The 25,171-nt window shown below is 43.1% G+C and overlaps 1 protein-coding gene across 3 annotated transcripts in view; it reads right to left on the bottom strand.

The window, feature by feature from the left end:
• Positions 1–25,171, bottom strand: part of LOC110528279 (uncharacterized) — a 26,135-nt gene continuing 964 nt past the window's right edge. Inside the window, exons 2-10 of one of the 3 annotated variants that reach the window (XM_036983862.2) lie at positions 21,017–21,049; positions 16,713–20,018; positions 5,016–5,131; positions 3,102–3,402; positions 2,848–3,004; positions 2,454–2,587; positions 1,659–1,852; positions 1,332–1,422; positions 1–920 (exon numbers count right to left, since the gene is read on the bottom strand). In XM_036983862.2, the coding sequence (XP_036839757.2) occupies positions 1,353–1,422; positions 1,659–1,852; positions 2,454–2,587; positions 2,848–3,004; positions 3,102–3,402; positions 5,016–5,131; positions 16,713–20,018; positions 21,017–21,049 (4,311 nt within the window). In that variant the 3' untranslated portion in view covers positions 1–920; positions 1,332–1,352. Of the gene's footprint in view, positions 921–1,331; positions 1,423–1,658; positions 1,853–2,453; positions 2,588–2,847; positions 3,005–3,101; positions 3,403–5,015; positions 5,132–10,931; positions 12,674–16,712; positions 20,019–21,016; positions 21,050–25,171 lie in introns of those variants that run through there. The other 2 variants (XM_036983863.2, XM_036983864.2) reach the window with 2 other exon arrangements.

The raw sequence follows: 25,171 nt of genomic DNA, 5'->3' as shown, positions 1-25,171 counted from the left end.
TTTTTGGGGGTTTGAACCGGTTCAGAACTTTATTTTGCTGGTCAGAACAGTGGAACGGAACCAAAACAATTATGGTTCTATTAAGAACGAAACTATTGGAAAAAAATGTTTTAAAGTCTTGAGACATTCAGTAAAGGTTTTAAGGAAGTTATTCAAAAACCTCCAGACAGAGATACTCCTTTTCCTGTTTGGATAGAGTAGAGATCATTTCAATTTATCTAGCAGAGGCTTTATCAAGAGCAGCTCATCCGAGCAGCGAGTGAGTGCATAACATAAGAGCAGAGAAACAGATGGGTTAGTTCAAAACAAGAGATGAATCGAGAAAGAAAGAGAGTTCATGGCTAGGTGGCAAAACATGTACAATTCAAGTAGTTTGTGAACATCGTGGTATTGTGGATATTTGTGTGCATGACCTAAACACACATGGTAATTATGTCAAGTGAATCTGGAATGCAAGTATGGATGGATGGAGAGATACAGTCTAGAAAATACAGTGGCCTGGGATAAGAGGCAAATGTTGCAAATTAACAGAAAAGGGCATTTTGAGTCCACTCCTCAAAACATCTGTGTGTGTGTGTGTGTGTGTGTGTGTGTGTGTGTGTGTGTGTGTGTGTGTGTGTGTGTGTGTGTGTGTGTGTGTGTGTGTGTGTGTGTGTGTGTGTGTGTGTGTGTGTGTGTGTGTGTGTGTGTGTGTTGCAAATAAAGTATCTACATGCTCATAGTTCCTTTGTCAAATAGGAAAGTGGAAAAAGATGGTCACAACGCAGGGAAGTATCCAATGCTTCTCCATTGTCTTGCATAGTTAATTCATTAAAAAAGTGTGTTTTTGAAAAGGTACATGATTGGAGTCCAGCCCACAGCTGTGTTTGTCAGCAACAACTGCAGTAGCAGTTGAATGATCTCCTTGTCAATGGTATCTCCTAGAGGTAAACAGAAATACAATATTATTTACATGACACAGATAGGGGGCATATTTTAATGTGATATTTCTCTCCAAAATCAAAGTGTGTCTGACATTGTCAATCTGCAAACTTAAAGATGTAGTCTGCAATCTTAAGCACAACAAATTTGCAACATATTTTATGAATTGGATTCTTAACATATCATACATATTGCAAAGTTTTTTTTTAGCAGGACAACATATCATACAACATAGATGATGTAGTACACAACTGACTGAAATTACACAAAAGTTCTGGAGCATCACTTTAACAAACGTTAAGCTTTCTTTAGAGTTAACTATCACTTTAAGGTGTGGATAGAAGGGGAATGTGATCAGATATGGACTTTGATTTGTAATATTTGGTGTAAAATTGGATCCATCCCCTCACCCTGCTCTGCTCAGTTAGGCCTCACTGTTGTATTGACCTTGAGCGCTTCTTAGACTTGAGTTCCCGCAGCCATGAAGGAGACTTGTCCCCCCTGAGGGTCACACAAACAAAGATCAAACGGTTTGCCTTGCAGTTAACTATTGTAGCTAATAGCGAACTAATGTCGCCAGCTAGCTATGTCATCTGCATTGCTTGTTGTTCTATCATATTGTTCTTTTTTTCTTATTCACATTTTGTTGCTTCATGTTGAATAACATTTTAAAACTACAAAATCACTTGTGGTTTTATGCTAGTAAGATAAGAGCAGCATGTTGGGAGTAAACTTACCCTGCACCTTTGTTCCCTACAGGGGGAAGCACTCGTGACATCCCGGGGAGGAAGGAGGAACGTCTTGGAGAGCGGGAGAGCTGAGAGGGGGAAGGGGAAAGTCTGTCTGTCTGACGGTCTGTGTCTACTCCTTCACCTCCACCGGCTCCACCACCTCCTCCTCCATCACCACCTCCTCGCTTCTTCAGTTGGGCCTAGGAGAGACAGTGATACATTTAAGATATGAACAAGTCATATATAGACATTTGTGATAGTACAGGAAAACCCTTACTAAGGAAAATCACATTGGTTCTGCACTGTGAAAAATCTTTCTAAATTAATGTTGTCCTGATTCCTGCTGTAAGAAATAACTTGTAAAAAATCACACTCGTTTTGTTTATCACCCAAAATGCACTTTTTATGGAAATGTGTCGTTTTTCCACATGCAGTGCAGATGTCCAGCAGTGCAGGTATGACTGAATTTCAGCCTTAGGTTACATTCCAAATTGCACCCTTTTCCCTATATCCCTCAAATTCTAATCTTTACCTCGAAGCCAGTTCCATTCTTTTTTTATTCTTCCCTTCTAATCAGGGACTGATTTAGACATGGGACACCAGGTGGGTGCAATTCATTATAAGGTAGAACAGAAAACCAGCAGTATTTCAGACCTCCAGTGTAGGATTTGAATATCCCTTCCCTATATAGTGCACTACTTTTTATACCAAAGCCCTGTGGGCCCTACACAGGGAAAAGGGTGCCATTTGGGAAGCACACAGTGTTTCCGGTTGTAAAATAGGGGTGCTGAGAGCATGTACCTTGAGGGCAGACGGGTCCATTCCAGAGAAGAGGGCTATTCTCTGGGGCTGGGAAGGTTGTGAACAAACCTCCCTCCCTCTGGGCTGCTCCTCACCAGACGCACAATCCCCCCGTATCAGAGAGTCTAGCTTATCTGCAAACAGATGGTTGGCCTTGTGTGAATGACCTTACATGAGGGATGGTTGTAATAATCCTTAACCCCTACCTTCTAGCCACTTGTGTGTATCTGAAAAGATGAGATTGGTGTAAGAAATATATATTGGGACTTCCACCTAGGCTATTAGAGAACAAGGTGTAGCTATTCCCATTTTTCCTAGAACTATACGATCCCTTCAGGTCTACAGTGCATGGGGAAGGTCAGTTCTACGGGTTGATTTGGAATTGTCTACTAACCTGAGGAGTCATAGAACCTCCAGTCGTGGTCCGGGTCTTCCTCAAGCATTATTGTGGTAGAGCTCTGACGGAAAGCTCGAGTGGGGCGGGTTCGTCGACTCTTCCTCAGCTCTGCCCTCGCACGCAGAACACTGGTGTCCAATAGAGGGGCGGAGATCTGTATGCACACACAAAGAAACAAGCAAAATCAAGTATTGTATTGCCTGTAAATGCTTGCATGCATAATGGAAAGTACCAGATAAGCCTTGACTTACATCAGGAAAGGGTAATGGGTCCTCTGTTTCTTCTAGTGGAGACGTACTGTCAGGCTCATCTGGTGTGATGACAGGCGAGATCTGGTCCTCTGTCTCTTCTAGTGGATATGTACTGTCAGGCTCATCTGGTGTGATGACAGGCGAGATCTGGTCCTCTGTCTCTTCTAGTGGATATGTACTGTCAGGCTCATCTGGTGTGATGACAGGCGAGATCTGGTCCTCTGTCTCTTCTAGTGGATATGTACTGTCAGGCTCATCTGGTGTGATGACAGGCGAGATCTGGTCCTCTGTTGTCTGCCGACTGAGGATGTGGGAAATTCAAAAGAGATCATAACATCGTTCAACTACAAAAACTCAACGGATACAGGTTGGTGGGCAAAATATCTGAACTTAAAAATAAAAAATAAAAATAAAAAGGTGACATACATAGACAAGTAAAAGTGATTTCAAAGTATTTGGGTACTTGGGAACCGGTACTGCATTAATTAATGTGGGTATACCAAACCATGGAGATGTGCCTGTTTATATACTTGTCATGACGTGGCCCTCTTTGGGTACAGCGAGCACCATCCCCCCCCCCCCCCCCCCAGAGGGAGCTAAGGCTTGAGTAGAATGAGTGAGCGTTCATGTGCAAATGATTAGCATTTCAATTAATATAATTATCAAGTGTGTAGTGACTCATTTGCGTAATTCCCACATTTCTCAGTCTACACCCACTTCCCTTTTGTCCACCAAGCCGTAATACCGGTTTAGCCCACTAGGGCATATCCCCTATCATTTCCTTGTAAACATATCTACTTTGTTGTTTGTTAATGCATTTCTGTGATTATTTAGTTAGTTAATAAATACATGATTGAGACAATTGATGTATGGATGATTCATAGTGAAGACTGGGTTCGTGCAGATTACCAACAATTTATGACGTTTGGAATGAGACTAACGTGAGGTAAAGAATAATTCATTAATTAGAAGACTAATTGATCAGATATTAAAATACCTGAAAATTTCTATTAGGAAAATGATAACTTTGTAATCTGAATATTTTCCTTGGTGCCCCGACTTCCTGGTTATTACTTCCTAGAATTGATTTGATAAAATAGCAGTCTTCATTTTAATGATGCCAAAGACACGACATATTGAACAAAAATATAAACGCAACATGTAAAGTGTCGGTCCCAGGTTTTATGAGTTGAAATAAAAGATCCCAGATTTTGTGCACAAATTTGTTTACATCCCTGTTAGTGAGCATTTCTCCTTTGCCAAAATAATCCATCCACTTGACAGGTGTGGGATATCAAGAAGTTGATTAAACAGCATGATCATTTCACAGATGCACCTTGTGCTGGGGACAATAAAGGGCCACTCTAAAATGTGCAGTTTTGTCACATAACACAATGCCACAGACATCTCAAGATTTGAAGGAGCGTCTGAGACCAGCCTCCCAGACAGCTGATGAAACAGAGGAATTATTTCAGTCTGTAATAAAGCCCTTTTGTGGGGAAAAACTCAGTCTGATTGGCTGCGCCTCTGCCCAGTCATGTGAAATCCATAGATTAGGGCCTAATGAAACTCAGTAAAACCGTTGAAATTGTTCCATGTTGCTTTATATTTTTGTTCGGTATACACTACCCTGTGATGTGTTTAATCAACCAGCAGAGGTCAGAAGAAGCCAAACTACTTTCCCCTGTCCTATCCTGTCTCTTCACATCACAGCAGACAAAGAACAGGAGGCAAGGTAAGGAAACTACTTAAGATGATTAAGATACGCCCGTATCCTATCTTTTCACATCAGAGCAGGTAAAGGAGAGATGAGACCAGGAGAGGGAGCTACTTAAGACTATTGAGCTGCACCCTACTATACTTATCAGTAGTATAGGACTCATGTATGGTTCCCCTGTTTTGCAGTGCACCCACCAGTCATCCTCAGACAGTCTCGTGTCACAGCCCCCGTACTGCTTGTCTGGCTCTCCACCAATCAGAGACTCTGTGTCACGTCCCTCTCCTGCCCCCACATAACACGTCAACTGAACCTGATGGGTGGGGAGAGAGAGAGAGAGAAAACAGAGAGGGACCATCATCAAAAATGTAGGTAAGTTTCAATGACATAGACTGACAGAAAATTGAAATATGGATAGTGTATGTGTGCCATTCCGAGGGTGAATGGGCAAGACAAAATATTGAAGTGCCTTTGAACGGGGGGGGGGGGGGGGGGTATGGTAGTAGGTGCCAGGCGCACCGGTTTGAGTGTGTCAAGAACTGCAACACTTCTGGGTTTTTCATTCTCAACAGTTTCACGTGTGTATTAAGAATGGTCCACCACCCAAAGGACGTCAAGCCAACTTTACACAACTGTGGGAAGCATTGGAGTCAACATGTGCCAGCATCCCTGTGGAATGCTTTCAACACCTTGTGGAGTCCATTCCTCAACGAATTGAGGCTTTTCTGAGAGTAAAAGGGGGTGCAACTCAATATTAGGAAGGTATTTGGAATGTTTTGTGCACAGCGTATGTATGATGTTATCTGATGAATGATCTTAGCTACGGTATCTGTATGATGTCAACTCTCATCAACTATCTTTTTGTTAACTGACAGATTACATCAAATATGCTTGTCTGAATTTTGTGGAATCTTGTTCAGATCTTCCCCTGAACATGGAGAAGACAAGGAGTTGCAATAGAATGGTGTCCAGTGGTGGAAAAGGTACCCCATTGTCATACTTAAAAGTATAGATGCCTTAATAGAAAAATACTCTAACTAAAATACTAAAAATACTACTCGAGTAAGAGTCTAAAAGTATTTGGTTTGAAATATACTTAAGTATCAAAAGTAAATGTAATTGCTTGAATATAAATGTTTACCCCACTCTTCCACCAAGGCACCTGCAATTTCCAGGACATTTCTAGGGGGAATGGCCGTAACCCTCCAATCCAACAGGTCCCAGACGTGCTCAACGGAATTGAGATCCGGGCTATTCCCTGGCCATGGCAGAACACTGACATTCCTGTCTTGCAGGAAATCCCCCACAAAAAGCAGTATGGCTGGTGGCATTGTCATGCTGGAGGGTCAAGTGAGGATGAGCCTGCAGGAAGGGTACCACATGAGGGAGGAGGATGTCTTCCCTGTATGCACAGCGTTGAGATTGCCTGCAATGACAACAAGCCCCAGACCATGATGGACCCTCCACCTCCAAATCGATCCCGCTCCAGAGTACAAGCCTCGGTGTAATGCTCATTCCTTCGATGAAAAATGTGAATCCGACCATCACCCCTGGTGAGACAAAACCGCAACTCGTCAGTGAAGAGCACTTTTTGCCAGTCCTGTATGGTCCAGCGACTGTGGGTTTGTGACCATAGGCGACGTTGTTGCCGGTGATGTCTGGTGAGGACCTGCCTTACAACAAGCCTACAAGCTCTCAGTCCAGCCTCTCTCAGCCTATTGCGGACAGTCTGAGCAATGATGGAGGGATTGTGCGTTCCTGGTGTAACTCGGGCAGTTGTTGTTGCCATCCTGTACCTGTCCCGCAGGTGTGATGTTCGGATGTACCGATCCTGTGCAGGTGTTGTTACACGTGGTCTGCCACTGTGAGGACAATCAGCTGTCCGTCCTGTCTCCCTGTAGCGCTGTCTTAGGCGTCTCACAGTACAGACATAGCAATTTATTGCCCTGGCCACATCTACAGTGTGGCACATGCCTCCTTGCAGCAAGCCTAAGGCACGTTCACGCAGATGAGCAAGGACCCTGGGCATCTTTCTTTTGGTGTTTCTCAGAGTCAGTAGAAAGGCCTCTTTAGTGTCCTAAGTTTTCATAACTGTGACCTTAATTGCCAACCGTCTGTAAGCTGTTAGTGTCTTAACGACCATTCCACAGGTGCATGTTCATTAAATGTTTATGGTTCATTGAACAAGCATGGGAAACAGTGTTTAAACCCTTTATAATAAAGATCTGTGAAGTTATTTGGATTTTTACGAATTATCTTTGAAAGACAGGGTCCTGAAAAAGGGATGTTTTATTTAATTATCAAAAGCAAAAGTATAAGTATAAATAATTTCAAATTTCTTATATTAAGAAAACGAGATGGCACCATTTTCTTGTTTTAAAAATGTGCATAAAGCCAGGGGCACACTCCAACACGTTTTACTCCAAACTCCAGTGTATGGAGTAAAAAGTATAATATTTTCTCCAGGAAAGTTGTGAAGTAGAAGTAAAATTTTCTAAAATATAAATAGTTAAGTAATGTACAGATACTGCCCAAAAATACTTTTACTTAAAAGTAACGGTAACTGACGGTGATAGGGAGAACACAATAAGCCCGCATGCATGCACACACACACACACACACACACACACACACACACACACACACACACACACACACACACACTGACACAGTCAAACACAAACACCACATGAGCACACACACACACACACACACACACACACACACACACACACACTGACACAGTTAAACACAAACACCACACACACACACACACACTGACAGTCAAACGGTGATAGGGAGAACACAATAAGCCCGCATGCATGCACACACACACACACACACACACACACACACACACACACACACACACACACACACACACACACACACACACACACACTGACACAGTTAAACACAAACACCACACACACACACACACTGACAGTCAAACACAAACACCACATGAGCACGCACGCATGAACGCATGCACGCACGCACGCACGCACCCACACACACACACACACACACACACACACACACACACACACACACACACACACACTGACACAGTCAAACACAAACACTACATGAGCACACACACACACGCACACACACACACACACACACACACACACACACACACACACACACACAAACACATTCTTTGAACCTCACCTCACACTAGTGTTTGTCAAGGCACACATGCCAACCTACCGTCGTTTTTTATGTTACCCGGAAACAAAAACAACCTCTGTGTAAATACAGTGGGAGAAGAACGGCTTTTGATTTAGTAAACATCTTCCTTCATAACTACTTTACTGCTTTGTGCTGATTGATTGGGTGGGGTGAGTCAGGCTACACACACAGAGAGAGAAAGAGTGAGTGAGATATTATCTCTGTCTGACTTCATTTGCACAATGCTTCATATCGTGCTGCATCACTCTGGTCTGGCTGGCCTTGTCACTGTGTGGCTGAATGAGCCTCTCTCAGGGGATTTGCCTACAGTACAGTAGGCTATGACCTCATAGAGGAAGTACAGTGACAGACAGGAGGACTGGGTGTGTTTCGGCTCCATCTCAAATGGCAACCTATTAACTATATAGTGCACTACTTTTGACTAAGGTCCATTGGGACAGAGCCGTATGGCCTTCACAACCCTGTTTGATACACTACATGTCCAAAAGTAGGTGGACACCTGCTTGTCGAACATCTCGTTCCAAAATCATGGGCATTAATATCGGGCACGGATGTTGGCCGATTAGGCCTGGCTCGCATTCGGCGTTCCAATTCATCCCAAAGGTGTTCGATGGAGTAGAGGTCAGGGCTCTGTGCAGGCCAGTCAAGTTCTTCCACACTGATATCAACAAACCATTTCTGTATGGACCTTGCTTTGTGCACGGGGGCCTTGTCATGCCAAAACAAGAAAGGTCCTTCCCCAAACTGTTGCCACAAAGTTGGAAGCATAGAATCCTCTAGAATGTCATTGTATGCTGTAACATTAAGATTTACCTTTGCTGGAACTAAGGGGCCTAGCCCTAACCATGAAAAACAGCCCCAGACCATTATTCCTCCTCCACCATACTTTACAGTTGGCACTATGCATTCAGGCAGGTAGCGTTCTCCTGGCATCCGTCAAACCTAGATTCGTCCGTCGGACTGCAAGATGGTAAAGCATAATTCGTCACTCCAGAGGATTTCCAGAGGCAGTTTGGACCTCACTTGTGAGTGTTGCAACCGAGGACAGACTATTTTAACATGCTACGTGTTTCAGCACTCGGCGGTCCCATTCTGTGAGTTTGTGTGGCCTACCACTTCGCGGCTGAGCCGTTGTTGCTCTTAGATGTTTGCACAATAACAGCACTTACAGTTGACCGGGGCAGCTCTAGCAGAGCAGACATTTGATAAACTGAAAGGTGGCATCTTATGACATCCTATGACACTGAGCTCTTCAGTACGGGCCATTCTACTGACAATGTTTGTCTATAGAGATTGCATAACTGTGTGCTGAATTTGATATACCTGTCACCAAATGGTGTGTCTGAAATAGCCGAATCCACTCACTTGAAGGGGTGTCCACATACTTTTGGTCATGTAGTGTATGTATAGCAGCAGGGTTAAATTGCCAGAGTTTCATTGGCAGCTGTATATCAGTCCAAAGGGCAGATTGCCATTGTTTACATAAAAAGCTTACAATGTCAAATAAGGTAGGCGGTAATAAGTAAGAGCAACTTTCTAATATTGAGTTGTACCTCCCCCTTTTGCCCTCAGAACAGCCTCAATTCATTGGGACATGGACACTACAAGGTGTCAAAAGCGTTCCACAGGGATGCTGGCCCATGTTGACTCCAATGCTTCCCACAGTTGTGGCACATAAATGTTTTGTCTTGCCCATTCACCCTCTGAATGAAACACACAGTCCATGTCTCAATTGTCTCAAGGCTTTAAAAACCTTCTTTAACCTTTCTCCTCCCCTTCATCTACACTGATTGAAGTGGATTTAACAAGTGACACCAGCAAGGGATCCTAAGGGGGAGGGTTACAAGTCAAGACAGAGCAGGTAGTACTCTGCGGTCACACCTCATTTTAACATCTGTGCTTCACAGTAAAGTTATAGGGGGGCTCAAAGCCATCCAGACTGAAAAAGGACCCAATGCTAGCTTGCACGTCCTCTAAACAATGCAGCGATAAATGACACATACACATAGACACACACTCACCCACACCCAAAATATCCATGCGCGTGTTCAGACATTAAATGTGCAGGCTTCAGGCCTGATAGAAATATACACTAGGAGACATACTCGCTTCCGAGACAGAACAGGGTTTTTAAAAACGTACTCACATAATTTGGAGGAACTCACACTCACTAGTGGTTATGGACGGCATATTGTTGCACCCTGAAGCAGTCTACCTTTCTGCAGGTCTACAGCATAAACCACACCATTAGCTCTATTACAGAGATGTAAACAATGCAATACAGCTGTGTGGTTCTGCTAAATGTGTTCTGCAGTGAGAGGAATAGAAAGACTATACATGGACACGAAAACATGGGCCTTGAGAGGTGTGAGGTTAGCATGAGCAGAAATTCATAGCAAGGAGCATACACACACACACACACACACACACACACACACACACACACACACACACACACACACACACACACACACAAACACAAACACACAAACACACACACACACACAAACACAAACACACAAACACACACACACACACACACACACACACACAAACACACATGCTACAGTGTTTCCATGGATCTTATCTCTTTCCCTCAGGCCTCCTGTCACTTTCCCCAGACTCTCATTCACACCACTGACAGAGGGAAATGCACACTGATCAGCACGGCACGCACACACACGCACACCATAGGCCTACACAAGCCTCTGAGGGGCGAGAAGAAGGATAGGAATAAGCAGAAAGAGGTCGAAACGTGTTGGAGAGATGGAGGGGGAGAAAGAAGTGGTAGTGGCCCTACAGACTATTTAGGGAATTAAGCTGTTTGGCTAAGTAGAACTTTTAGGTCTATGTTCATTCTAAAAACAGTCTGGTTCAAGAGCAGATAATGACGTTGTTCAGATGAGTTCTCTTACAGCGCTGGTGTCTGCTGCCCGTCTACTTAGCTTGATCCGCTGGCGACTCCGGACCGAGAACAACCTCAGGGATCGCCGGCTCTGGGAGGCAAAGCTACGCAGTGGAGACACGGCCCTCTGGAACCTCCCGTCCCCACCTTCTCCCTCCTCCTCCTCTACCTTCTCCTTATCTTCTTTCACCACCTCATCCTCTTCATCATCATTTTTCCAGACTAAGTTCAGTGCCTCCTGTAGGGAACGACGCACGCTGCCCACCCAGCTAGAGACCTGGACCTGGGCGGAGGACAGTTTACCGCCCAGGTTCTGCATGTCTATTGGCTACCACCGTGATAATGCTGAGTGGTCACAGGGGTGACCGGGTTAATATGGAAACCAGAGGAATGTGCTAACCAAGGGTCAAGACTTTTTTGGGTTGGATTCAGGTTTGGGGTGTGGGGGTTGAGAAGTCCTCCTTCCCTGGCTGTGTTTTATTTACTTCCTGGTTTCAGAGGACAAAGGTCAAAGATGGCAGTGATAGAACATGTCCTCATCACGGAAGGTCCACAGTAACCAGTCCAGTTTGAGTTAATCAAAGTCCAATTTAGGTTCAAGGTGTACTTCTGTATACACAGTAACCAGTCCAGTTTGAGTTAATCAAAGTCCAATTTAGGTTCAAAGCATGCTTCTGTGTACACCTCACTCCCACTTACTGAAACAACTCTTCCTGTTTAGCCCTGCCAATCATGTGAACTGGCCGACCATGTGCTCTGAATACAACAAAACTTTCCTCTGACACCGCAGGGCTCACCACAATGGATGGGACTAGGCAAACCTGAGCACACACAGTGACAACTAGACTCTGTCAAACACTAAGAAACCGGCTGAAAGTGAAAACACACTGTAAGATATCAATCTATGACTCCTGTTGCAGCTGATAGACTATTTTCCTTATTGTATTGTTCACGTTCAATGTCAAACCCAGCCAGCCAGATGGACTACCTAGCCTATATCTACTCTTCATCTATGTACAACCACTTAAGCTCTTGCATGTTCTTTATATATTAAGTATCTTTCTCTCTCTTTCTCTCTCTTGCTCTGACACATTCCCTCGTTCACAAACCAAACCTGTCTGTCTCTCCCGCAGTTAAATACCCCGGAACTCCCAGGTTCTCTCAGACCCTTCCTCCCATTTCTTTTAGAAAAATGGGAAAACCAGATGGGAATCTTGACTTCTCCTTGCATCCATTCATGCACAACCAGGTGAGTTGAGCTTAATTCTCTGCTTTTATCTCCACAGAGTTGGGTGAACGTTCTCAGAGAACAACAATCAAAGCTGGGCTCTGTGTAGGAAGGAAGGAAGGTGGAAAATCCCACGGGAAGGTGAGGCTGGACCAAGGTGCTGCTCTGCTGTTGCCTCCGTCTCTCCCTTTCTCTGTGCTGTAGGTAAGGGCAGGTGCCGGAGTCAAAATCTACATTTTTCAGGCTTGGAGAGAGAGAGAGAGAGAGAGAGAGAGAGAACGAGTGAGACAGAGAGAGAGAGACTGAGTGGGTGAGAGAGGAACAGGGAGAGAGGCAGACTGAGAGAGAGAAACAGGGAGAGAGAGATAGAGGTATGTGGAGAGAGTGTGCAAGGTTGAAGGAGCGAGAGAGAGAAAGGAAAGAGAGAGCGTGTTTGTGTGTGTGAGAAAGAGGAAAATAGAAGAGGAACTTTCCTGGCAGTCGATGAGCCCTACCTCTAGCCGTAGTGCTTTCACTGTGTGTCTGTGTGTCCATGTGTGTGTGTGAGAGAGAGAGAGAGAGAGAGAGAGAGAGAGAGAGAGAGAGAGAGAGAGAGAGAAAGAGAGAGAGAGAGAGAGAGAGAGAGAGAGAGAGAGAGAGAGAGAGAGAGAGAGAGAGAGAGAGAGAGAGAGAGAGAGAGAGAGAGAGAGAGAGAGAGAAAGAGAGAGAGAGAGAGATAGAGAGAGAGAGAGAGAGAGAGAGAGAGAGAGAGAGGGAGGGAGGGAGAGAGAGAGAGAGAGAGAGAGAGAGAGGGAGAGAGCGAGAGAGGCACTCTCTCAGCAAAGGGAGGGGTGACAAGGGACGGAGAGAGAGAGACAGAGAGCAAGATCTAGCTCGTCGTACCATGTATGGTATTTATGAATTGCTATCATGAGAGAAGTGGGGTTGTTGAACAGTGTTGATGGATGGAGGGTGAGGGCAGGATTCTAATATCTTATTAAGTTATGCTTGCAACTTTCCACTACTACATACTGTCCATCTATCAATCAGTCAATCTGTCAGTCAATCCGTCTGTCAGTCAGTCAATCAGTCAGTCAGTCAGTCTGAACAGCCCTCATGGTTGGCTGCTCAGCCTGTGTTTGGAGCGCAAACACACTGACACTGCTCTCTCAGACCAGAAATAGCCTTTCTCCCTCTAGCTCTTACTGGAGAAACCTGATTCACCTTAAAAAATCCTAAAGATAATATGAAATGGGAAAGACTGTTTTAGCTTCACAGATGTGTTGTTTAGTTTTATATTGATGAATTACATCATATACATATTGAGCATTGATTGGGGGATGATCTAATCAAATAAAATGTATTGGTCATATACACATGGTTAGCAGATGTTATTGTGAGATAGCAAAATGCTTGTAACTAGTAACCCAATTTCTGTCCTCCTTTGACAATTCTCATTATTAACTTTTCAAATCTGCATGAAACCAGTGAAATGAGTGAGGGATTGCCACGATGGGAAGTAAATATAATTTGACTCACTGAAAGGTAACTTCAGGTTTTGTACAAGTAAATATAGTTTGGTTATTTAGCACCATCTACTGGACTAAATGGTAACTCACTCATTCAAATGAAAGTGAATTGAGGAAGTGAGCTAAATATAAGGAAAACATGAACTTGGATAGATGGCTCACGTGCCACAAAACCTATATCAGCATGGGCAGGGCCATTGAGGACTTTCACCATGTTGAAGTAGTCACCTGGGTGGGACTTCTGATGGGTTCATGAAAAGATGACATAATCCCATCCAAGTCAGCAGGATGGATCAGACAATGAATTATACTCCTGAGAAAAAAATCCATGATTGCAGGTGGCAGTAAATCACCAAGCTTGGCTTTATACCTATTCAGACAGCAGCTGGATCTGGTCTACTTCGTTCATTTGCCACACACCAACCAGAAAAAAAGGAGCCTATGAAATGTCTTGCTTTCTCTATCTTCTCTGAGTGTACCTTCATGTAAACACGATATAGTACTATAGAATGAGTAAGTAAGGCAGAAAAAAAAGCCACACACCAACAGGAAACGTGAATTCCTGTTGAAGGGAGATTACTTAGAATTTGACTTATTGGAAAGTCCTGTCAGCCTACAGAAATGTAACATTGAAACTGAACAGCATGTTTGCTACACATAAATGCTGTTGTTGTATCAAACCAAAGAAACAGGAGCTGTCTCCATATAATGCATGTTGAAAACATTGCCTAGGTCTTGGTTAAAACTCAACCGCCCCAACATATAACTTGTGTCTGCAAATGGTTTGGGAGCTGTATGAGAGGGAAGAAATAACACATTCACTTAGATTATAAAGACCTACATTTATTCAAAGATGGAGCCCAGTAATGAGACTATTAATGGCATGAAATAAAGCCCCTCCCCACATTTTGTTTTGTATTTGTACTTTTTTGGTGTGTGGGTTTGGGTGTCTTTTTCTATTGCTCTATTTGTTTATAATAATGATTATCTCTGTCTGGAAATGTTTTATGATTTCTGTTATGTTAAACCTAATATAGTTTCACTTATTTTACCATGAATCATGAACTGTACCCATCTGCATGTAGTAGTATAAGTAGTATGTGTCTATGTTCATCTGCTTTTATGAAATTGAAAATAAAAAATGAGTAAAAAAACAAACTAATTGCATAGGTCTAAATTGTCTTCATCTGCATCTGTCACTAAACCCCTAATTCAAATGCAGATTTTGCATGATCAAAATACAACAGCATGTTGTTAGCTGCTACCTCTTAGTCCTGCCAATGTGCGTGGAATAGCTAGACTTTTTTAGTGGTGATTTGATGCTCTTCTCAGCGAGTAGAACGAGATTGATATTCTACAGTAAAGCTACACTATTTGTGGTGTGAACAGTGTGGCTCTAAAGAGATACCTTCCTATTTAGCCCCGCTAACAGCCCTGACTTCTCTAGTTCTCTTTCACAATGAACACAAGTGTGACAGCTTTCAATATACAATATAGCTTATTAGTTCTTCTATGAGCAGAAGAGATCACTCACCCATAGAAGCCTCAGGCATTTCTATTTTAACACTTCTTCATCAGTTTATCCCTATGTATCGGTACATAATATCTTATCTCTGTCTTCCTCCTTTATACATCACCCTTAGTATTGCCTATCCTTCATGTATCTCCCAACGTCCTTTTTCATATCTATGTCAAACAGCTAAAAGAGGAGATATGGCTATTCTAATTCCCTCCCTGTATACAACCCTTTTATTTTTATATATACGTTTTATTTATTGTTTTTAGATCACAACAAAAGACCTGAAACTAAAATACTCCTTAATTTAAACAGACCAACCATCCAAATTTCATAAGACAATATCATTGGTACTATTGGCCAATCATTGTATATACAACCCCTTTCTAGTAGAGAAATACATTGAGTGAAGGTAAAATGAAAGGAAGACAAAGACTGCAATGGTGATGGAAGGGAAGTAAAATGTCTCGATCTCGGTTACTTTCTATTTCTCACTCACACACGAAAGCAAGCAGGCACGCCCACACACAAAGTATATGTGGGGATATTTGGGACTACTTAGCTATATTGCCGAAGGGAATTTCCTCATTAAAGAAACACTTTCGTATTTACTTATACCCAAGTTCTAAATTCTGTCAAATATCCCAAAGTGTTTTGTAATACTGTCTCTGTACTGAATGGGGGCAGCAGAGAGCCACAATAAGTTATTGCTCAATGACAACTTCTCATTCAGTAGAAAACCACAAGAAGTGAATGAAATATCACCAAGACCAAGTAGGCATTGTCATTGTCTGTTAGTGTATGTACCCGGGTGTATTTGTATCGTATGTGTATTTTTGTGTGCTTGTGCAAGTCCGTGTGCATGTTTGTGTGTGTGTGTGTGTGTGTGTGTGTGTGTGTGTGTGTGTGTGCGTGTGTGTAAGAGAGATAGAGAGTCTGTGTATAACTACACACCCCTTGAACCAACACCTACTTGTACCTATGGTTATCTAGGTAGCAGGCAGGGTAGGTAGTGAATAGGTTCTGGTTTCAGGGCATGTCAGTATCATTACAAAATGGCACACCTTGATCCAACTATTTACAGTTACACACACACACACACACACACACACACACACACACACACACACACACACACACACACACACACACACACACACACACACACACACACACACACACACACACACACACACACACACACACACACACTGCCTTCTTTAGCAGTGACTTCATACCTGTTCCTTTAGCAGGTAGTACCACATTAAAGGGATACCTTGATATTTAGCCAATAGCCGTGTAACCTGCTTTGAGATTTTATATAAAAATGATAAGTATCTGTATGGCTACTGTATGGCTACCCCCATAAATGCCTTTATGTGGATTCTTATGGAAACACAATTTCCACAGTATACCACCAGGATTTAAGCCAATGGAAAGTCAGTCAGTGTTGGAAAGGAAAATGACCTAGGCCATTAAATACCCTTTTTGTGTTATAATTTTCATATTTACTCCCCAGTTGATATTCCCCTTGCTTACCTCCTCCATGTCCATGCTGGTGCCCTCCTCCTTATACTTCTCTTCCTCCTTCTTTTTCTTCTCCTTCTTATTCTCTGTCCCATCCTTTGGGGTGGGGACTCCCCCCTCTAGATCCCTCTCAGCTGGGTGAGGTTTGACGCTGACTGGACTCTCTTGGGCTGGCTCCTGGGTGTCAACAACGGTTCTCTGGAGGTCGGATTCCGAGGAGCCCAGTGACTCAGGCTCCTCTGTTCCAGGGGAGGGTGACTTGACCTGGGCACGGTCAGCAAGGAACCTGGCCTGAGACCCCCACCGCCGGGGCTTGACGGAGAAATCATCATAGACCATCTTGATAAGAGGCTTCTCCTCTTTGACAGAGAAGTCGTCGTAGACCACCTCGATGTGAGGCTGCTTCTCTTCTTTTGGTATTGGTTCTGTGATGGGGACGGTAGTTGAGGGAGGAGGCTCTGGCTTGGGAGGTTGGTCAGGTTTAAGAGTGATGAATTGGATTGGGGACACTGCTTCTTCTTTCTTCCGATCTTCTTCTCTATTTATCTCATCTTCCTGCATCCTTTCCTCCGCTCTCTGTATTTCCATTTCTCGCTCTTTTTCTTTGAGTTTCTCCCTTTCCTTCTCTCTCAATCTCTCCTCTTTCATCCTAAGCTTCTCCCTCTCTCCTTCCTCTACCTGTCTCTCATTTTCCCTTTCCACTTCTCTCTGTCTTTCTCCCTTCTCTTCTTTCGTCTTTCTCTCTTCCTCCTCTCTCTGTCTCTCCCTTTCCTTCTCAAATTCTATCAGTCTTTCTCTCTCCTTCTCTTCTTTCCTCTTTCTCTTTCTCTCTTCCTCCTCTCTCTGTTGCTCCCTTTCCTTCTCAAGTTCTATCTGTCTTTCTCTCTCCTTCTCTTCTTTCCTCTTTCTCTCTTCCTCCTCTCTCTGTCTCTCCCTTTCCTTCTCAAATTCTATCAGTCTTTCTCTCTCCTCTTCTTTCCTCTTTCTCTTTCTCTCTTCCTCCTCTCTCTGTTGCTCCCTTTCCTTCTCAAGTTCTATCTGTCTTTCTCTCTCCTTCTCTTCTTTCCTCTTTCTCTCTTCCTCCTCTCTCTGTTGCTCCCTTTCCTTCCCAAGTTCTATCTGTCTTTCTCTCTCCTTCTCTTCTTTCCTCTTTCTCTCTTCCTCCTCTCTCTGTTGCTCCCTTTCCTTCCCAAGTTCTATCTGTCTTTCTCTCTCCTTCTCTTCTTTCCTCTTTCTCTCTTCCTCCTCTCTCTGTTGCTCCCTTTCCTTCTCAAATTCTATCAGTCTTTCTCTCTCCTTCTCTTCTTTCCTATTTCTCTCTCTCTCCTCTTCTTTCCTCTTTCTCTTTCTCTCTTCCTCCTCTCTCTGTTGCTCCCTTTCCTTCCCAAGTTCTATCTGTCTTTCTCTCTCCTTCTCTTCTTTCCTCTTTCTCTCTCTCTCGTCCTCCTCTCTCTGTCTCTCCCTTTCCTTCTCAAATTCTATCAGTCTTTCTCTCTCCTCTTCTTTCCTATTTCTCTCTCTCTCTTCTTCATCTCTCTGTCTCTCCCTATCCCTCTCCTCCTCTCTCTGTCGCTCCCTTTCCTTCTCAAGTTCTATCAGTCTTTCTCTCTCCTTTTCTTCTTTCCTCTTTCTCTCTCTCTCTTCTTTATCTCTCTGTCTCTCCCTATCCCTTTCCTCCTCTCTCTGTCTCTGTCTCTTCATTTCCCTCTCCATTTCTCTTTGTCTTTTTCTCTCCTCTTCTTCTTCCCTCTTTCTCTCTTCCTCCTCTCTCTGTCTCTCCCTTTCCACTACCTTTTGTCTTTCTCTCTCCCTCTCATCTTCTGCCTGTCTCTCTTCTAGTTCCAGCTGTTTTAATTTATCCACTTCTGCAAGTTTTTCCTCCTCTTTTACCTTAGCCTCCATCTCTTTCCATATTTGATCAACCACTAGCTCCTGTTTTTTCCCCCCATCTTCCTGTCCAAGACGTATACCTACTGTTTTGTAGAGTGGTACCACATCCTCATCCTTCACTCCCTCCACCTCTTCCTCCTCCTTGTCTTCCTCCTCCTCCTCCTCCTCACCTTCTATCCCAGAATGTCCAGCGTGAAGTAGGGTGGAAGCCTTGTCCTCTCGAGGAGCTAGCTGAACGCTTTTGCTCGTCGCCAACGACCCCCCAGTGACACTCAACACAGGGTGAACTCTGACAGGGAATGGTTGAGGGGCAACATCCACCCTCTGATTGGATGCCTGAACAGGAGGTGTGTCTGCTGCCCAGTCTTTGATCCGCTGTTTCACACCACCAGAACTAACTGCTTGTTTCATTGGACGAGGTACTTCCTCCCTATTGGTCAGAGCCTCTAGTCTCGAGGAGGAGTCCAGCAGCAGACTGATCCTCCGTTGTATGCTGTTCCCTTTCTTTTCTCCTTCCTCCTTTACCCCTTCTCCATCTCTCTCTTCCTTCAGTGGTGTTGAGTGCTTGAGTCTGCACTCTGGTTCAGACGGTGACCCTGGTGAATCAGTGACCTTCTCTTCCTCTTTTGCCCCGAGGACTGACACTTTGGGGACTGCAGTCTCTCTCATGGTCACCTGTTCCCGTTCCTGGTTAGCTGGTGGCTGTGAGGGGAGTGAGAGGCCAGCAGACTCAAACCTGGAGGTGAGCTCCATGGACAGCCGCTTCCTGCCTCCTCCCAAGTGGGCTGCCTGATCCTTCCCAGCGTGGCGCCTGACGACCGCAGGGGTGGGCTCACTCACAGTGTTTTCAGACTGCGTTTGAAGAGGAGTTGAGGTGACTGATGGTACAGGCTCAGTTCCAGTGGCGGAGTGGCCTGTATCAGAGGGGCCATGTTCGTTCAGTTCAGAAAGACTGACTTGATTTACCTCTGAGGTTCCAGTTGGGTCAGATGTGGTACTAGCTGGTGGCTCAGATTTTGGGATAGTAAGGGATTTGGAAAGAGCAGTTTGGTTTTGTTCAGTAATGTGGGTCGATTCAGTTTGGGGTGTTTTGGCTGAAGGAACTTTGAGAGCATTGGTCAGTTCAGGTATCGTGGTGCTCTCTGCATCGAGTTTCACAATGCTGCTTGAGTCAGACACAGGGGCACTAATAGGCTGACAAGGCTCTGGTTTGCTGGAGGTAGTGGGCGTGGTCTGAGATGGCTGTGGAGTCATTGTGAGTGTCTTTGGGGCTAGGATGGAGCGGAATGTGGTGTTCCTCTGCAGTGAAAAGGGTTTGGGAATCAGGCAGGGTTTGGGGCCTAGCTCAGGCTTGATACCTGCATCTCCTGCTTGGCCCACCTCACCAGAGGCCACGTCCACACAAGCTGCCATGCCCTCACTTCGTTCCTGAGAACAGAAAAAAGTATGGAAAAGGGGACGAGAGGATAGGGGAGTGGAGCAAAGGAGAGTGGTTGAGAAAAAGGGAGAGTTTGGCAGGAGAGGTGAAGGGACAGAAGTGGAGGGAGAGGGGAGGAAGAGGAGGAAGTGAGAAGAGAGGGGAGAAGAAGAAAGGCTATGTTAGGCTAATTGTGCTACATGAAGCCAGGTACAAAACAAATCATTGGCTTTACTTCACATTACAGTTTTTTTTGGATTGCTTACACACTAAAATTAAAAGTAGTACACTATTAGCAAAACCTTACACTCAAGAAGCAAAACATCAGCCCATATTTGCACAACTATAAGCACATTGTCAACCTCACACTTGTTGCAAAACTCTACACACAGTGATTTGCAAAACACTAAACACACTTAACATACATTACACACAAAAATCTATCATGAAGTCACGTCCTTGCAATACCAAAGCACTGACTGTCAAATTACCACACCGTCCAACCAATTGGTTCAACACAGTCATCAGGTGTGCAAACACTCATTTGCTTAACTGTAGACACTGCAAAGGATCTGTAGTGTTTTGCTAATTGGGCGTGTGGTTGTGCTAATTGTGTGTAGTGTTTTGAAAACACAGGCCCTATTTTGAAAATCGTGCTTAAGCAATCAAAAAAAAACTGTAAGCTGTCACTCTGCTCTCTGTGAAAATAACTTTCACCATAACATATCACTTTCACATACTCTGATGATACTCAGGGTTGAAAGCCAGTCGGTTTGGTTTTCTCAGGCCAAGCTAAAAGAGGCTGGTTGGGCTAGATTTTTACAGAGGAAAAATACCTCTGAAAAAGTTCAGTTGAAGTCAGAAGTTTACATACACTAAGTTGACTGTGCCTTTAAACAGCGTGGAAAATTCCAGAAAATTATGTCATGGCTTTAGAAGCTTCTGATCGGCTAATTGACATCATTTGAGTTAATTTGAGGTATACCTGTGGATGTATTTCAAGGCCTACCTTCAAACTCAGTGCCTCTTCGATTGACATCATCTGAAAATCAAAAGAAATCAGCCAAGACTTCAGAAAATAAATTGTAGATGTCCACAAGTCTGGTTCATCCTTGGGAGCAATTTCCAAATGCCTGAAGGTACCATGTTCATCTGTAGTAGTACACATAGTACACATGTATAAACACCATGGGACCACGCAGCCGTCATACCGCTCAGGAAGGAGATGCGTTCTGTCTCCTAGAGATGAACGTACTTTGGAGCAAAAAGTGCAAATCAATCCCAGAACAACAGCAAATGACCCTGTGAAGATGCTGGAGGAAACAGGTACAAAAGTATCTATAGCCACAGTAAAACGAGTCCTATATCAACATAACCTGAAAGGCCGCTCAGCAAGGAAGAAGCCACTGCTCCAAAACCACCATAAAAAAAGACAGACTATGGTTTGCAACTGCACATGGGGACAAAGATCATACTTTTTGGAGAAATGTCCTCTGGTCTAATGAAACAAAAATAGAAAGTTTTGGCCATAATGACTATCGTAATGTTTGGAGGAAAAAGGGGGAGGCTTGCAACCTGAAGAACACCATCCCAAACGTGAAGCACGGGGGTGGCAGCATCATGTTGTGGGGGTGCTTTGCTGCAGGATGGACTGGTGCACTTCACAAAATAGATGGCATCATGAGGTGGGACAATTATGTGAATATATTGAAGCAACATCTCAAGACATCAGTCAAGTTAAAGTTTGGTCACAAATGGGTCTTCCAAATAAACAATGACCCAAAGCATACTTCCAAAGTTGTGGCAAAATGGCTTAAGGACAACAAAGTCAAGGTATTGGAGTGGCCATCACAACGCCCTGACCTCAATCCCATAGAAAATTTGTTAGCAGAACTGAAAAAGCGTGTGTGAGCAAGGAGGCCTGCAAACCTGACTCAGTTACACCAGCTCTGTCAGGAGGATTGGGCCAAAATTCACCCAACTTATTGTGGGAAGGTTGTGGAAGGTTTCCCGAAAAGTTTGACCCAAGTTAAACAATTTAAAGGCAATGCTACCAAATACTAATTGAGTGTATGTAAACTTCTGACCCACTGGGAATGTGATGACAGAAATAAAAGCTGAAATAAATCACTCTCTACTATTATTCTGACATTTCACATTCTTAAAATAAAGTGGTGATCCTAACTGACCTAAGACAGGGAATTGTTACTAGGATTAAATGTCAGGAATTGTGAAAAACTGAGTTTGAATGTATTTGGCTAAGGTGTATGTAAACTTCCGACTTCAACTGTACATCTTATACCATAAGCTACCTCTTACACCATAAGCTATCTCTTACACCGTAACTGTACAATATTATTGTTATGTCAGTGAAATACATGTCATTGGACTGACAGTTGTTATGCTAAATTCTACATTATGCATAACAATTCACTTATTTTAGTGAGGGATTTGTAACTAAATACAAATCTTTAGCACTATATTCACTTAACCCTGAGACCCTCAGTTGCAAAAATGCAATGCTTTCTCAATTGCATCCTGTACAGGTCCTAAACTAAATAATGATTTAAAGCACAGTGCATCTCCTTAGGCCCAGATGTATCTCTTAATCATATTTGTGTGTGTCAGTGATTATTGTGGCATCATTTAGCCTCTGAAACATTAGAAACCACAAGGCGCTTCAGAGGGTGAAACGTGCAGCCGAACACACCATTGGGTGCACACTGCCTGCTCTACAGGACACCTACAACACCAGGTGTCGCAGGATGGCCAAGAAGATCATCAGGAACCCCAGCCACCCAAGCCATGCGCTGTTCTCCCTTCAGACGTGGGCAGTACAGGAGCATCATGGCAAAAACTTGAAGACTGGCCAATAGTTTCTACCCTCAAACCATCAGGCTGCTGAATAGTCACCACTAGACAGATTTTCACCGAACCTTGCAATCACACCTGCAACCTTGTACATGTGACTATTAAACACTCTGAATCTGACACCTGTTCACTTGTCTGAGACCACACTGGTCCTCTACACAAGCATATGTAGTAAGCCATCCATGCAACTACGTGACTTGAAATATTTTTTCCTGTCTTCTTTAAGAGGTAGTGATTATGAATATATATTTTTTATCGTGAAACACGCACTCTGAGCCAGTTGTAGAGGTAGTTTTGTAAGTGTTGCAAAAAGGCAACATTGGGTTTATTAAAGAGTGGGCAAACTCAGGCATAGGACCACATTTATAGATTGATAGACAAGTTAAAGAGATTGTATACCTTCCGAATTCTGCAAATATGGATAACCAAATACTTCAACATTAACTTTGATGTTCCTTCTAGACATTAAATAACAAAAAGGAAGATATGTATTATATTATGTATTTCAAAATAGTTGAGGCTTTGAAAAATATATGTTTTTGATAGCAACATACTAAAATATGGATTGGTCAAGATGATACATTTAGCTATTTCAGACAAAATAAGACAGAATTTTAGGTTTATATACCATGACACAATATGTTCTATCACCTGTCAATGATTTTGATCCATCAGAGGTCTATTAGAAGTATTAGAAGTATTTCTAGGGGGTAATATTTTTTTCCCTAATTTGAATCTATGTTTGGGTCTCACAGAGTTAAAGATGATTCATCTTATACTTATGATCGCCTTTACAGGGACGATCTACAAAACACAGTGACAGTTTGCCATGATATTCATGATTCAATCTCAAATCTAAACATATGTTATCTCTGATTGATACTAGTATAGCTGATAGTGCCAAATTTCTATGCTATTATTACTTTTTTATTGAGATGTTTAAGGAAGCTGTTCAAATTCTAACCATTCTTGGAATGATATTAAAGAGTCAAGCCAGGTTGTTTGGTTGATTTGTGAGTGAAGTCATCTGATTTGAATGGAACAAAACACAAATGTGTCCCAGTTGCATGTTGCACATCCTGTCTGGTTTTTCCTGTCAGCTCTCAATGTAGTATAAACCAGTCCAACCACACTCCACTGCTCCACATATGAAGCACTTTAAAACCATCTGAGGAGCCCCAAGGTCTGACTGGGAGGCATAGGTGTATGTTCCAAATCCCACTGGGCAAAAACTGGTTGAATAAACATTGTTTCCATGTCATTTAAATAAATACAAAATGTGGTGATGTTAAATCAATGTGGAAAACTGTTTGGTTTTGCAAAAAGTCATTAATGTAAGGGATTTTCGTAATTTATTCACCCAACTTGCCACCTAAATCCAATGACATGGTGAAATGTTTTGTTGATTTCAAACTGAATTCACGTAATTGCAAATCAAAACTAGATGTTGAACTGATGTCTTTGCCCAGTGGGATCGTACTCCAATTCCATATAAAGTGCACTAGGCTACTTCTGACCAGAAAAACACATTGTCCCCCTCTCTAGTCCCGTCATTATAGTACTGGCACTTAGGGCTCTCATCAAACTTGGTTTCCACTTTTAAGTACAGAACACGTTTCGATTGAATAAGGCTCTGTCATATAGTTAAATACGATCTAATGGGAAATGTTTGCAACATAGTCACTTCTTGTTGTAAACAAATGGTGACGGTCACCACTTTCAATCAAAAACTATTAGCCAATTCTGTTATTTGTATTGTCAATGATCTATTCCACCCCATATAATATGCCACACAAAATACTGTGTTTGATGCTGAGCTGTAACTGAGCTCCCACCAGTCTCAAATCGTTGTGTCTATGTTCGCAGTCAGTCCACCAAAGAAAATACGAAAATACACTCTACTTGCCAAGTCTATCCTTTGCAGACTGATATTTAAGACAGGTCTTTTTTTTCTACAGAACACATCAAGTATTGCGCTGTTTGGTTGTAAGAAAAACAAGCGATAAACAAAACGTATTTGGCTGTAACCTTTACTTGGTATTAATAAGTGACCAATAAATAAATGGAGCACACAATGAACTCTCTGTCGTTGAACTCATGTAATCTTATATCTCCTTCGCCGCAGTAAAAAAGTTAAAATAACTAAAGTCCTGGAATGACCTCCTGCGCTATTATGATTCCTGGTAGTGAAATAGTTCAGTATACCTTTTCCTTGTTGCATATCCCTAGCCTATACCGACAAATTAAAAGCGTTTTATGATCAAATAGCCTACTAACGATAACGTAGCTGTTA

The sequence above is a fragment of the Oncorhynchus mykiss genome, chromosome 7 (assembly GCF_057628025.1).
Source record: "Oncorhynchus mykiss isolate SJ-2025 chromosome 7, ASM5762802v1, whole genome shotgun sequence".
Taxonomy (NCBI): Eukaryota; Metazoa; Chordata; class Actinopteri; order Salmoniformes; family Salmonidae; genus Oncorhynchus; species Oncorhynchus mykiss.
Note: the sequence above shows the minus strand (reverse complement) of the source record. Positions and strands in the feature narration are given on the sequence as shown.